Here is a 16,402-nt window from a genome sequence, read left to right as displayed (position 1 = left end):
TTATATAAAAAATTAAATCAACCAGAGCAACCAGTGTTGTTGACAATGTACTGTAACAATTTTATCACCATCCCCAGTGGCTATCAGCTCATCAGGGACTTTGGATGGACCTGGGTTGGGGCAGACAGTGGTGACAGTGAGTGAACAGAAAGGACAGAGCCCCACCACAGACTGCTCAGAATAGTCAACATTATAAAACACTCCACCTCCAAAGTCATTATAGCCTTCACGTCACATATTGAACTGAACTTTCTGATGGAAATGCTTCACCAAAATATCACAGGTTTCAGCACTGAATCAAGGATCACATTCTGTACACAGCATTCTTTTTCAGCAGTTTTATCAGGCTTCGAAGCAATCTGATCAGTTATTTAATTCTAAACTTTATCAAGAGAAAACTCTAAAACAAGGCTGGTTGCCAGGGTCTCTTACACAGTACGATCTATGAATGTTATTGCTCAGCAAAGCTGAACAAGACAGCTAAAAAAAATACAAATTACTAACAGCTCCACTTACTCAACAGTCCCTTCATAAATGTATGGAATTTAAACATGGGAGTGAGATAAACATTATAAGTTCAAAAATATTTAGAAGAATGTTGGGGACTATAAAGTAAAGTAAAATATAAATTAAAATTTTAATATGAAAAAAATGTTTACAATTCCTTGTTCTTTTTAGTTTTTCATTGTCAAACCAAACATTTCACAGGACATGTTATGTTTTAATCAACTGTAAATTTCTACAGAATTATGGACATTTAGCATCTATATACATATAAATTTTCCGAGCATCTGCAGGCTTATCCATTAATCAGCAGTGCTTATCCATTAAATGTGCTGATGTTTTCTACAGTAGCTTTCAACTCACCCTGTATTTAAAAAATAAGGGAGCAAGGCTATTACAATAATAGAGTTCCTTCTATAAAAATAATACACTACTTTTTAAAACATCTTTTAAATACAGCTAATTGTAGTATAATTTCTATTATTTACATTTATGAAATGACACTGTAAAGCAATCAAACGGCCAAGCATGGTAGAGTATCTACAGATCAAGCTCCAACAATCTGAGGAGGTACTGTACGTCTGTACAGACAAGAGCACCAAATAAGCCAAAAACACAGTGGCCCAGAAAAGGATACTATTTGGCTGTTCATTCTTTCCCTTGCGACTCTCTTTAAGTTTGCCATTGAGAATTAATTATTTAGCAAGAACAAGATTAACTAAACGTCTCTTTGAGCACCTGTGACACACAGCCTATTATAAAAAGACTCCATATAGCAATAAACAGAATGGAGATAAAAGAAACTGTGCAATGCTCTTGGAAATTGTGCTGATTGCTGCTCTGGCAAGTGCTGATGACCAGCTATGCAGACTACAAGGAAAACCTGAATATCCACAGTTGTCAAAGGATGGAGACATTATAATTGGAGGGATATTTTCATTTCACAGCAGCTGGAATGATACAAAGCTTACTTTCTCACAGGTGCCAGAGCGTCTGAAATGCATAAAGTAAGATGCTAATGCTTCATACAATTCAAGTATGAAATAAAACAAAAGAGAATTATGGATTTCTGATTACACATGCTATACTTTTATAAAATGAAGAACCCGGATCATTAAAAAATGCAAAGGAATTTTGAATATGAATAAAAGCAGAAACCAGCCATGTTCACTCATGAAATTATTTTCTTTGTTTCTTCTAGTTTAAATTTCAGGTCATTTCAATATGCTCAGACTATGATCTTTGCTATAGAGGAGATAAATAACAGCACAGACATTCTCCCGAACATTTCACTGGGTTATAGAATCTATGATTCATGTGGGTCAGTGAGCCTGGCCATAAGAGCTGCAATGGCTTTAGCAAATGGCTATGAAGAAACAGCCTCTGACAAGGCCTGCACAAGATCAGCTGCAGTTCAAGCTATAATAGGAGAAACATCATCATCACCTACTATGGCGATTTCAGCATCTGTGGGACCTTTTTACATACCTGTGGTAATAATGCAAAAAAAAATCTTTTGATATTTTGATTTTGATCATTTCATAGTTTGTTTCTCATTTACACTGTTATGGTTACATATTAAAAATGTCTTATTAAATTTGATTCTTTCACAGATCAGTCACTTTGCTACCTGTGCATGTTTAAGCAACAAAATCAAATTCCCTTCATTTCTCAGAACCATCCCCAGTGACTATTATCAGAGCAGAGCCCTGGCTCAGCTGGTGAAACACTTTGGTTGGACCTGGGTTGGAGCCATTAGAAGTGATGATGATTATGGCAATAATGGGATAGCTACATTTGTGGAAGCTGCAAAACAAGAAGGTCTTTGCATTGAATATTCAGAGCCGTTCTTTAGAACTTACTCAAAGGAAAAAGTTCTCAGAATTTTAGATATAATAAAGAAGTCAACTTCAAAGGTAATTGTAGCTTTCCTTTCTCACATGGATATGGATGTTTTATTAAAGGAGCTCTCAGATCATAACATCACTGGCTTTCAGTGGATAGGCAGTGAGTCCTGGATTTCTGACTCTTACATTGCCTCAGTAGAAGGGCACAATGTATTGAGTGGGGCAATAGGATTTGCGATTGCTAAAGCTGAAGTAAGAGGTTTGAAAGAATTCTTACTGAATGTTTTACCATCAAACTCTCCTGGAAACACCATTTTCAAAGAATTTTGGGAAACATTGTTCAGTTGTAAATTTCCTACCTACGAGAATGTTAAAAATGCTACATCGTGTACTGGCAGAGAAGACTTAAGTGAAGTCAACAGCACCTACACAGATTTATCGCTGATGCAAATTTTCAGCAATGTCTATAAAGGAGTGTACGCTGTAGCCCATGCACTGCATGGTGTTTTCAACTGCACACCCGACCGCAGTCACTCTGGTAATGAGACATGTGTGAACGAGAAGAGGACTGATCCATGGCAGGTAAGGTGACCCAGGAAACAGCAGATCGTAATGAAGACTAAAGGACTTCTTTATTCAAACCCACTTGTACTGTATGCTCTCTCACTTTGCAGGTACTACATCATTTGAAAAATGTTCGTTTCAAAACCAAAGAAGGCGATGAAGTTTACTTTGATGAAAATGGAGACCCAGCAGCAAAGTATGACTTGCTAAACTGGCAGATGAATAAAGATGGCAGGATTGAATTTGTCACTGTCGGCTTCTATGATACCTCTTTGCCAGAAGGCCAGCAGTTAATCTTAAACAATGTCAGCACTGTCTGGGCACACAACACACACAAGGTAAGGCTGACTTTCACAGCAATTTGCTGCTGTTTCATTTAGTATCAAAGAGACTACAGATCTGTGTTCTTGTTTCAGAAAATTCTTCAAAATTGAAATTAAATAAAATTAAATGGAATACATGAAAACTGAATTGTCCATACTGTATGTGTATTTTCCCTGCTAAATAAGCCAAAAATGTTGGATCAACGTGATTTTGGATATTTAAATTGAAACAATTTTTGGTAATTATACATAAGCATACAGTATACACCTCTTTAAGGTTTCAGGTGAACTTAACCTGAACTTAAGTTAACTAACGTGAATAGAGCTTGTTCATGACAAAGGCGACGAAGTGCTTCAGAGGCCATACCTCATTAACTATTTTCATGGCAAATGTATTTTAATATAATTATTAAAAGAATGTAAATCAACACAATAAAGTAATGGTACCCTGTTACATATAGTATTAGGTAGTTTGATTCTGATACACACAAACAACACAATTGCAATTGAGTTGTGCAAATGTAACACAATATTCCCTATAATATGAAAAATGCAAAATAGAATGTATTAGATGTTTACACTGCAAATCTTTGTAGCACTATTTTTTAAACTGTTGGAGCTCATAAGAGTGAGACTTAATTCCTCTCATTCCCCAGGTGCCTGTGTCAGTGTGCAGTGAGAGCTGTCCTCCAGGCACTCGGAAGGCTGTTCAGAAGGGAAGGCCTGTCTGCTGCTTTGACTGTGTACCATGTGCTGAAGGAGAAATCAGCAACACAACAGGTGTTGTGACTGTTCTGTTAATACTTGCCTTTTAATTTCCTGCTTTGGGGCCTGCTGTTTTCTAAGCAGACTGCAAAACCACAATCATCAGAGTGGTAATAAGGAATTAGATGGAAATGAATCCTGAAACATATTAGACAAGTGTGCTCCAGACAAACATTTTACTCTGGGAGACCCTAGCTGTCTCAGCAAAAATCTAAGTTGCTAGAGGACTCAATCACAATTAAACTAAATTACTGATTTTTGTGAATAACACTTAGAATGAATTAAAGGTGCCTGTGCTGTTTCATAATATGTTTCAGCTTTGATGATGCTTTATTTTCACTTGTTCTAAAGCATCATTTTATGCCTTACATCTCAATGTGCATCAGAAGAATAAAATTTAAAAAATAAGTAGGTTAAACTACAGCTATAATTAGTTAAAAGACAGTACATTAAAGTAAGTTTCTAGCTAGGATCCAAAAAATATTTACTCAAACTGTTTTTACAGACACAGACAAAGTATTCCACAGCTGATGTAATGCATCTGATCCCAGATAATGTGAATACTTTACTACAGGTTGAAATATAACAGAACTAAATGCTTATCAAAAATAAAAAAAAATAAGACAAAGCAATTTCCTCCATAGTACCACTCTAAACAGAGAACAGGAGTGTTTACCTGCACTCCTGATCCATCACACTCAGTCTAACATCTGATACTCTCACTCTATAACCAACCCTACCAATACAAACTCAATCCATGCTTATAATAAAACAATAAATCATATATTCAGTGATTGACTTCTTAACAACAGGTGAAATGTTCATGACTTAATTAGACTTTGAAATTATACTAAAATGATGATTCCATCTAATGGCAAACTCATTGTTACTGCAGCCTCTAGTATGATATCACAGGGCACTAGGCCACATAATCTATGGCATTTATATGCTCTACACATGATTCAAATTATTGCTTTTTTTTCTAAAGAATAACGTATCTTCAATACAACATGTATCAAATGATTTCAATTATATATATATATTGGCTTAACAAAGTTGCAATCTTACATAATATATCGAAAAAGGTTGGATAATGTGTACAACTTGAAAAATACAAAAAAAATAAAGCAAAATAATAATTTACTATAATAATACAAATAATTTGTTACAATTCCAGTATAATATTGTTTTTAACAAGACCTATTATCCAATCACTGACTTGTTCTATGGACATATCTGGAGAGCACTTTATGCTGGTATCTAACCTTGGGAAATAATCTCTCATTTTATTTCTTGTAGATTCTGTTGATTGTCTGAAATGCCATCCAGAATACTGGTCGAATAAACAGAGAGATGAGTGCATCTGCAAGGAAATTGAATTCCTTTCTTATGAGGAAGTAATGGGAACACTATTAGCATCGTTTTCTATACTTGGAACATTAATAACCATCATTGTAGCCATTGTTTTCTTTAGATACAAAGATACGCCCGTTGTCAAAGCCAATAACTCTGAACTGAGTTTCCTTCTGCTCTTTTCATTGACCCTGTGTTTCCTCTGTTCACTTACTTTCATTGGCCAGCCCTCTGACTGGTCCTGTATGTTGCGCCACACAGCATTTGGGATCACATTTGTCCTGTGCATCTCTTGTGTTCTGGGGAAAACAATAGTGGTGTTAATGGCCTTTAGGGCTACACTGCCAGGCAATAACATTATGAAATGGTTTGGGCCCAAACAACAAAGGTTAAGCATTTTTTCATTCACATCCATTCAAGCTTTAATATGTATCATTTGGCTGACTACATCTTCTCCTTATCCAAAGAAAAATATGAATTATTATAAGGAAAAAATCATATTAGAATGTGACCTGGGATCTACAGAAGCATTTAGTGCTGTGTTAGGGTATATAGGATTCCTCGCTGCTGTATGCTTAATATTTGCCTTTCTGGCTCGGAAGCTGCCTGATAACTTCAATGAAGCCAAATTCATTACATTCAGCATGCTCATATTCTGCGCAGTGTGGCTGACTTTCATCCCAGCTTATATCAGCTCCCCAGGAAAGTTCACTGTAGCAGTAGAGATATTTGCAATTTTAGCCTCTAGTTTTGGACTGCTGTTCTGCATTTTTGCTCCCAAATGTTACATTATATTAATTACACCTGAAAAGAATACAAAAAAGCATTTGATGGGCAAAATGCCTTCAAAGTCTATTTAGACAGTGATCATAATATATTTATATCTTAAATAATGTAGCGCTTTTGGGATCACGTGGGTATGTGCCCTCGCCACTGCCGCCTCAGTTTGGCCCTCCACTGCTGGGGGCTAAAACCTGGGCCTCCAGCATCATTCAACAGGAACCAGTCAGTTGAGCTAAAGGGAGATCTCCCTGCTATTCAGAGGGAAGGGCGTGATGTCACAGCGCTGGCAAGCCGGCTTGCACAACCTGTAATGTCGGCCGTATGCGTTACAATATTTTTGAGTGTCAATATTTTCACTTCCCAACAAGCATCTGTAATGATTTATTAGTATGCTAATGTCTTATATACTGTAATTATATCTCTATCCATGTTTCCAACTATCCATTATCAGAAAGCTGTTTTTCTTATTGAAGGTGAGCAAAGAACTGTTACTCCATGGATAGCCCATCACAGAACATTGGAGATCAATCTGATCTAACTGGCATAACTGTAGGTTTGGAAAACACTACGGGACCCAAAAAGAAATTCAACGTGAAAGTGGAGAGAACATACAGAATCCACACCGACAGCGGCACAACACGGGAGGGGCGTGTCAAGTGAGGAGGCGGAGCCCTGGGGGAAAGGTGACGCCTCACCTTTGTAATCACAGCTGCACTGGATAATCAAGGACGAGCTGCAGCTGTGAGGGTCTTTAAAGGCAGATTGAGAACTGCACATCCCCGCAAAGGGACGAGCAGGGCTGAATGCCCCGGAAGGGGAGGATTCGTACACTGGCAGTCCTGGAGAGGACTGTACCCCGAGCCTGAGGCCGTATTTCTTCTTTTGATTTTCTTTTAGCCTGTCCTGTCCTGTCTTGTGTCTCTACAGGGGACAGGCTTACCTTACTCACGTGTTCAGTTTCTACTTGTAGCCCTGCGCTCCCTGCCTGCTGCCTCAGACTGGATAGGGAAAGTCCAGTCTGATCCCTGCCGCCAAGCGGGGTCTTTTTCCAGGATGGCATGACAGAGCAGTGCTCCTGTACTTAATGGAGCAATTTTGTATTGTTCCTTTTTGTTTTGTTTTCCTTCGGTTCTCTCTAGCCTCACACTGGTGCCTCCGACCCCTCAGACAGGGTGTCGATTTGTACCGGTTCTCACCGCGGCTGCTCCCACTTCAGCCTTGGTACAACAGAGGCTCAAGACCTGATTCAAAACACAGGCCTTTCATTGCACACATCAGTTTGATGTCATACTAAAGACTGCCACATTGTCAGCCGCACTGCATTCTTATTTTACTACTACAAATGCAATTTTTATTCACTGTCATAATGCAATAAAGCTTTGTATATATATATATCTTTTTTGTAAAAAAAATCACCTTGTCATGGTCTCAAGTTTACATAACTTTTTATGTTACACTTATCACGTTTTGTTCTGTAGAAAATTCAATGGCTGGTTTATAATTACTTCGAATGAGGAAGGCTCCTGTGTCAATGTTAGTGGTTTTATATTAAATCAAATTACAAACAGATTAACTTCAGAACATCTTGTGTTTTTTGGTTGTTGGCTAAATGAGACAAATAGAAAGTGAAATCAGTCAGGATCTTGGAATTTTATTACAGTCAAAAATATTTCACATAACAAAACTGTCACAGCAGACCTTATGTTTAGATCGGGCGGGGACTAACGGGCGGGGTGGAGCGACGAGGTCACGAGCCCACACGGAAACATGACGATACAGATACTGTATATCGAAACAGTAGTGCACAGGTCAATTAACTGTAGTGTGATCATGTACTGTAAAAACATACTGTATATACAGTATGAAACCGCATGGTTTTCAGGCCACTACAATATAGTATGTGTGAAATAGATTTTGTAATCAAAATTTAAAGTAAAATGGTTTCTTGATTACGGGTTGCTGAATCTTGCATTAAGACAAGATCTTCTCAGTGTGAAGGTAAACCTGACCGAGGCACATGACATTCAAAACAATCAATTATAATAATAACAACAATAATAATAAACTTTTTTATATATCTGTATAGCTATGTAAAAAATACAAAGCAATGTTCTGTCCGGAAATTGAACTGGTCCGAGTAGCAAGCAGCTGTCTAAACCGCTGTGCTAAACTGGGCACTTGGGCACAACCCCTTACATTACAATCTATGATCATTTCATAGTCTATTACAACTATAAGGACTGCAAAAGTCATTTAAATGGATGTCAAAATGTTTCCAAAATATACAGAAGTGATATTTTAGCTGACAAAACTGATTTAATTACATGATTCCATATTAATATTCCCTATTAAGTGGTATTAAATCAGTACTACACCTTTTCTTATGACAATAACAACAGCAAGTACAGTGTTCTTATTATGTATTCTTGGAAAATGATAAAACATTATAGCATTTTGTGAAGTATTTAAACTTTATATACAGTAGTTAGAACAAACACATCAAAACATTTCCAAAATAACCACCGTAAGTTAAAAACTTTCATGCAAAATATCTTTATGAAGGACGAATTCTGTTGTGCACTTTGTTTTTTTTATATTTAGCTATCAATACCATCTACTGTATGTACATTAAGTATATATTACATATGAGACCATTTGGCTTTAAAGCCATTACAGTACAGTATGTAAAATATATATTTTTACAAATCAGAAATGAAAGTTAAATTGTTTCCTGATTACACATTGCTGAAATAAATTTGCATTACATTAGGTACTGTATATATTGTTATACTTCCGTTTTTCTTTACATCTAAGAAAAAGTCCCTTTACTTTTAAAATTCCTTAATTTAGCAGAAGTGTACATTAATTAGATGAAAAAAGGCTGCAAATAAAATACTCTTGTTCTATAAAAAATAAAATCAACCAGAGCAACCAGTGTTGTTGACAATCTACTGTAACAATTTTATCACCATCCACAGTGTCTATCAGCTCATCAGGGACTTTGGATGGACCTGGGTTGGGGCAGACAGTGGTGACAGTGAGTGAACAGATAGGACAGAGCCCCACCACAGACTGCTCAGAATAGTCAACATTATAAAACACTCCACCTCCAAAATCATTATAGCCTTCACGTCACATATTGAACTGAACTTTCTGATGGAAATGCTTCACCAAAATATCACAGGATTTAAATATGGGAGTGAGATAAACTTTATAGGTTCAAAAATATTTAAATGAATGTTGGGGATTATAAAGTAAAGTAAAATATAAATTTAAATTTTAATATGAAAAAAAGTTTACAATTCCTTGTTCTTTTTAGTTTTTCATTGTCATACCAAACATTTCACAGGACGTGTTATGTTTTAATCAACTGTAAATTTCTACAGAATTATGGACATTTAGCATCTATATACATATAAATTTTCCGAGCATCTGCAGGCTTATCCATTAATCAGCAGTGCTTATCCATTAAATGTGCTGATGTTTTCTACAGTAGCTTTCAACTCACCCTGTATTTAAATAATAAGGGAGCAAGGCTATTACAATAATAGAGTTCCTTCTATAAAAATAATACACTACTTTTTAAAACATCTTTTAAATACAGCTTATTGTAGTATAAGTTCTATTATTTACATTTATGAAATGACACTGTAAAGCAATCAAATGGCCGAGCATGGTAGAGTATCAAGCTCCAACGATCTGAGGAGGTACAGTACAGTATGTCTGTACAGACAAGAGCACCAAATAAGCCAAAACCACAGTGGCCCAGAACAGGATACTATTTGGCTGTTCATTCTTTCCCTTGCGACTCTCTTTAAGTTTGCCATTGAGAATAAATTATTTAGCAAGAACAAGATTAACTAAACGTCTTTTTGAGCACCTGTGACACACAGCCTGCTATAAAAAGAATCCATATAGCAATAAACAGAATGGAGATAAAAGAAACTGTGCAATGCTCTTGGAAATTGTGCTGATTGCTGCTCTGGCAAGTGCTGATGACCAGCTATGCAGACTACAAGGAAAACCTGAATATCCACAGTTGTCAAAGGATGGAGACATTATAATTGGAGGGATATTTTCATTTCACAGCAGCTGGAATGATACAAAGCTTACTTTCTCACAGGTGCCAGAGCCTCTGAAATGCATAAAGTAAGATGCTAATGCTTCATACAATTCAAGTATGAAAGAAAACAAAAGAGAATTATGGATTTCTGATTACACATGCTATACTTTTATAAACTGAAGAAACAGAATCATTAATAAATGCAAAAGAGGTTTTTATTTGACTAAAAGCAGAAACCAGTCATGTTCACTCATGAAATTATTTTCTTTGTTTCTTCTAGTTTAAATTTCAGGTCATTTCAGTATGCTCAGACTATGATCTTTGCCATACAGGAGATAAATAACAGCACAGACATTCTCCCGAATGTTTCACTGGGTTATAGAATCTATGATTCATGTGGGTCAGTGAGCCTGGCCATAAGAGCTGCAATGGCTTTAGCAAATGGCTATGAAGAAACAGCCTCTGACAAGCCCTGCACAAGATCAGCTGCAGTTCAAGCTATAATAGGAGAATCATCATCATCACCTACTATGGCGATTTCAGCATCCGTGGGACCTTTTTACATACCTGTGGTAATAATGCAAAAAATACTCTTTCGATATTTTGATTTTGATCATTTCATAGTTTGTTTCTCATTTATACTCTTATAGTTACATATTAAAAATGTCTCATTAAATATGATTATTTTATGATCTTTTACAGATCAGTCACTATTCTACCTGTGCATGTTTAAGCAACAAAATCAAATTCCCTTCATTTCTCAGAACCATCCCTAGTGACTATTATCAAAGCAAAGCCCTGGCTCAGCTGGTGAAGCACTTTGGATGGACCTGGGTTGGAGCCATTAGAACTGATGATGACTATGGCAACAATGGGATGGCTACATTTGTGGAAGCTGCAAAACAAGAAGGTGTTTGCATTGAATATTCAGAGCCATTTTTTAGAACTTACTCAAAGGAAAAAGTTCTCAAGCTTTTAGATATAATAAAGAAGTCAACTTCAAAGGTAATTGTAGCTTACCTCTCTCACATGGATATGGATGTTTTATTAAAGGAGCTCTCAGATCATAACATCACTGGCTTTCAGTGGATAGGCAGTGAGGGCTGGATTTTTGACTCTTACATTGCCTCAGTAGAAGGGCACAATGTATTGAGTGGGGCAATAGGATTTGCCATTGCTAAAGCTGAAGTAAGAGGTTTGAAAGAATTCTTGCTGAATGTTTTACCAGAAAACTCACCTGGAAACACCATTTTTAAAGAATTTTGGGAAACATTGTTCAGTTGTAAATTTCCTACCCACGAGAATGTTAAAAATGCTAAATCATGTACTGGCAATGAACACTTAAGTGAAGTCAATAGCACCTACACAGATTTATCTCAAATGCAAATTTTCAGCAATGTCTATAAAGGAGTGTACGCTGTAGCCCATGCACTGCATGGTGTTTTCAACTGCACACCCGACCGCAGTCACTCTGGTAATGAGACATGTGTGAACGAGAAGAGGACTGATCCATGGCAGGTAAGGTGACCCAGGACACAGCAGATCGTAATGAAGACTAAAGGACTTCTTTATTCAAACCCACTTGTGCGGTATGCTCTCTCACTTTGCAGGTACTACATCATTTGAAAAAAGTTCGTTTCAAAACCAAAGAAGGCGATGAAGTTTACTTTGATGAAAGTGGAGACCCAGCAGCAAAGTATGACTTGCTAAACTGGCAGATGAATCAAGATGGCAGGACTGAATTTGTCACTGTCGGCTTCTATGATACCTCTTTGCCAGAAGGCCAGCAGTTAATCTTAAACAATGTCAGCACTGTTTGGGCACACAACACACACAAGGTAAGGCTGAGTTTCACAGCAATTTGCTGCTGCTTCATTTAGTATCAAAAAGACTACAGATCTTTGTTCTTGTTTCAGAAAATTAGTCAAAATTGAAATTAAATAAAATTAAATGGAATACATCAAAACTAAACTGTACATACTGTATGTGTATTTTCCCTGCCAAATAGGCCAAAAATGTTGGATCAATGTGATTATGAACATTTAACCTGAAAATTTTTTTTTGGTAATTATACATAAGCATACAGTATACATCTCTTTAAAGTTTCAGGTGAACCATTAGATTCTGTCACCATCAGTTTTGTAACTTGAATAGATTTTGTTCATGACAAAGGTGCAAAAATATGTTCTATGTGAACACAAGTGCTTCTGAGGGCAAAACTCATGAACTCATTTCATGGCAAATGTAATTTAATAAATTTATTAAAAGAATGTAAATCAACACAATAATATAATGGTATCGTGTTACATACAGTATTAGGTAGTTTGATTCTGATACACACAAACAACACAACTGTAATTGAATTGTACAACACATTACTCTCTATAATATGAAAAATGCAAAATAGAACGGATCAGATGTTTACACTGCAAATCTTTGTAGCACTATTTGTTAAACTGTTTGAGCTCACATAATTCTGATATGATAAGAGTGAGACTTAATTCCTCTCATTCCCCAGGTGCCTGTGTCAGTGTGCAGTGAGAGCTGTCCTCCAGGCACTCGGAAGGCTGTTCAGAAGGGAAGGCCTGTCTGCTGCTTTGACTGTGTACCATGTGCTGAAGGGGAAATCAGCAACACAACAGGTGTTGTGATTGTTCTGTTAATACTTGCCTTTTAATTTCCTGCTTTGGGTTTTTTTCCAAGGTCTGCTGTTTTCTAAGCAGACTGCAGAACCACAATCATCAGAGCGATTATAAGGAATTAGATGGAAATGAATCCTGAAATACACTAGACAAGCGTGCTCCAGACAAACATTTTACTCTGGGAGACCCAGCTTTCTCAAAAAACTTTTAGATGCTCGAGGACTCAATCACAATTAAACTAAATTACTGATTTTTTTAATAACACTTAGAAATAAATTAAAGGTGCCTGTGCTGTTTCGTAATATTTTTTAGCTTTGATGATGCTTTATTTTAACTTGTTCTAAAGCATCATTTTATGCCTTACATCTCAATGTGCATTAGAAGAATAATATTATTAAAATTAAGTAGAATAAACTACAGGTATAATTAGTTAAAAGACAGTGCATTAAAGTAAGTCTCTAGCTGGGATCCAAAAAATATTTACTCAAACTGTTTTAACAGACACAGACAAAGTATTCCACAACTGTTGTAATGAATTGATCCCAGATAATGTGAATACTTTACTACAGGTTGAAATATAACAGAACTAAATGATATGATACTAAACTGATGGTTCCATCTAATGGCCAATTCCTTGTTACTGCACCCTGTAGTATGATATCACAGGGCACTAGGCCACATAATGTATGGCCTTTTATGCTCTACGCATGATTCGAATGATTGCTTTTTTTCCTAATGAATAACTTATCTTCATTACAGCCTGTGTCAAATGATTTTCAGTTATAAGTATATATACTGTATAGATTGGCTTAACAAAGATGCATTATAGATAATATATAAAAAAAAGTTGGATAATGTGTGCAACTTGAAAAAAAAAATAAAGTTATGATCATAACAGCACTGAAAAAAAGCAAAACAATACTTTACTATAATAATAAAAAAATAAACTGTTACAATTCCAGGATAATATTGTTTTTAACAAGACTGATTATCCAATCACTAACTTGTTCTATGTATACATCTGGAGAGCACTTTATGCTGGTACTGTATCTAACCCTGGAAAATAATCTCTCATTTTATTTCTTGCAGATTCTATTGATTGTCTGAAATGCCATCCAGATTACTGGTCCAATAAACAGAGAGATGAGTGCATCTGCAAGGAAATTGAATTCCTTTCTTATGAGGAAGTAATGGGAACACTATTGGCATCGTTTTCTATTCTTGGAACATTAATAACCATCATTGTAGCCATTGTTTTCTTTAGATACAAAGATACGCCCGTTGTCAAAGCCAATAACTCTGAACTAAGTTTCCTTCTCCTCTTTTCATTGACACTGTGTTTCCTCTGTTCACTTACTTTCATTGGCCAGCCCTCTGACTGGTCCTGTATGTTGCGCCACACAGCATTTGGGATCACATTTGTCCTGTGCATCTCTTGTGTTCTGGGGAAAACAATAGTGGTGTTAATGGCCTTTAGGGCTACACTGCCAGGCAATAACATTATGAAATGGTTTGGGCCCAAACAACAAAGGTTAAGCATTTTTTCATTCACATCCATTCAAGCTTTAATATGTATCATTTGGCTGACTACATCTTCTCCTTATCCAAAGAAAAATATGAATTATTATAAGGAAAAAATCATATTAGAATGTGACCTGGGATCTACAGAAGCATTTAGTGCTGTGTTAGGGTATATAGGATTCCTCGCTGCTGTATGCTTAATATTTGCCTTTCTGGCTCGGAAGCTGCCTGATAACTTCAATGAAGCCAAATTCATTACATTCAGCATGCTCATATTCTGCGCAGTGTGGTTGACTTTCATCCCAGCTTATATCAGCTCCCCAGGAAAGTTCACTGTAGCAGTAGAGATATTTGCAATTTTAGCCTCTAGTTTTGGACTGTTGTTCTGTATTTTTGCTCCCAAATGTTACATTATATTAATTACACCTGAAAAGAATACAAAAAAGCATTTGATGGGCAAAATGCCTTTAAAGTCTCTTTAGACAGTGATAATAATATATTTATAATCTATAATGTTTTTGAGTGTCAATATTTTCACTTCCCAACAAGCATCTGTAATGATTTATTAGTATGGTAATGTCTTATATACTGTAATTATATCTATGTCCATGTATCCAACTATCCATTATCAAAAAGCTGGTTTTCTTAGTGAAGGTGAGCAAAGAACTGTTACTCCATGGATAGCCCATCACAGAACATTGGAGATCAATCTGATCTAACTGGCATAACTGTAGGTTTGGAAAACACTACAGGACCCAAAAAGAAATTCAGCGTGAAAGTGGAGAGAACATGCAGAATGCACACCGACAGCGCGGCACTACACGGGAGGGGCGTGTCCAGTGAGGAGGCGGAGCCCTGGGGGAAAGGTGACGCCTCGCCTTTGTAATCACAGCTGCACCAGGGAATGAAGGATGAGCTGCAGCTGTGAGGGTCTTTAAAGGCAGATTGAGAACTGCACATCCCCGCAAAGGGACGAGCAGGGCTGAACGCCCCGGAAGGGGAGGATCCGTACACTGACAGTCCTGGAGAGGACTGTACCCCGAGCCTGAGGCCGTTTTTTGTCTTTTGATTTTCTTTTAGCCTGTCCCGTCCTGTCTTGTGTCTCTACCGGGGACAGGCTTACCTTATTCACGTGTTCAGTTTCTACTTGTAGCCCTGCGCTCACTGCCTGCTGCCCCAGACTGGATACGGAAAGTCCAGTCTGATCCCTGCTGCCAAGCGGGGTCGTTTTCCAGGATGGCATGACAGAGCAGTGCCCCTGTACTTAATGGCGCAATTTTGTATTGTTCCTTTTTGTTTTGTTTTCCTTCGGTTCTCTCTAGCCTCACACCGGTGCCTCCGACCCCTCAGACAGGGTATCGATTTGTACCGGTTCTCGCCGCTGCTGCTCCCGCTTCAGCCTTGGTACAACAGAGGCTCAAGACCTGATTCAAAACACAGGCCTTTCATTGCACACATCAGTTTGATGTCATACTAAAGACTGCCACATTGTCAGCCGCACTGCATTCTTATTTTACTACTACAAATGCAATTTTTATTCACTGTCACAATACAATAAAGCTTTGTATATATATATATCTTTTTTGTAAAAAAAATCACCTTGTCATGGTCTCAAGTTTACATAACTTTTTATGTTACACTTATCATGTTTTGTTCTGTAGAAAATTCAATGGCTGGTTTATAATTACTTCGAATGAGGAAGGCTCCTGTGTCAATGTTAGTGGTTTTATATAAAATCAAATTCCAAACAGATTAACTTCAGAACATCTTGTGTTTTTTGCTGTTGGCTAAATGAGACAAATAGAAAGTCAATTCAGTCAGGATCTTGGAATTTAATAAAAGTCAAAACTGTCAAAGCAGACCTTAAGTTTAGATCAGATATCACAGTAAGTGTCGGAACTGTTGAGTTTTTAAGAAAGTAGTAAACGTACTCTTGTGTGTTAAAACAAACTCATTTGCTAAAACTGGAAGAGCAAGGTGATGTTTTGCTCAATGAGATAAGAGATACATTCATGCAGACAGATTTTAAATTCTTAG

At 36.9% G+C, this 16,402-nt stretch overlaps 2 protein-coding genes across 2 annotated transcripts; both read left to right on the top strand.

Moving 5' to 3' along the window:
* The first annotated feature begins 1,724 nt into the window (after positions 1 to 1,724).
* On the top strand, positions 1,725 to 6,216 carry LOC138242195 (extracellular calcium-sensing receptor-like). The gene is made up of 5 exons (XM_069197573.1): positions 1,725 to 1,997; positions 2,118 to 2,933; positions 3,026 to 3,253; positions 3,895 to 4,018; positions 5,303 to 6,216. Exons 1-5 carry the CDS (start codon positions 1,740 to 1,742, stop codon positions 6,214 to 6,216), a joined length of 2,340 nt encoding a protein of 779 aa, XP_069053674.1. The 5' UTR covers positions 1,725 to 1,739.
* A 4,285-nt stretch (positions 6,217 to 10,501) lies between these two features.
* LOC138242179 (extracellular calcium-sensing receptor-like) lies at positions 10,502 to 14,847 on the top strand. The gene is made up of 5 exons (XM_069197495.1): positions 10,502 to 10,774; positions 10,905 to 11,720; positions 11,813 to 12,040; positions 12,721 to 12,844; positions 13,934 to 14,847. The coding sequence occupies exons 1-5, from the start codon at positions 10,517 to 10,519 to the stop codon at positions 14,845 to 14,847; spliced, it is 2,340 nt and encodes a 779-aa protein (XP_069053596.1). The 5' UTR covers positions 10,502 to 10,516.
* Positions 14,848 to 16,402: the final 1,555 nt, after the last annotated feature.

This window comes from Lepisosteus oculatus, chromosome 13, assembly GCF_040954835.1.
Source record: "Lepisosteus oculatus isolate fLepOcu1 chromosome 13, fLepOcu1.hap2, whole genome shotgun sequence".
Taxonomy (NCBI): Eukaryota; Metazoa; Chordata; class Actinopteri; order Semionotiformes; family Lepisosteidae; genus Lepisosteus; species Lepisosteus oculatus.
Note: the sequence above shows the minus strand (reverse complement) of the source record. Positions and strands in the feature narration are given on the sequence as shown.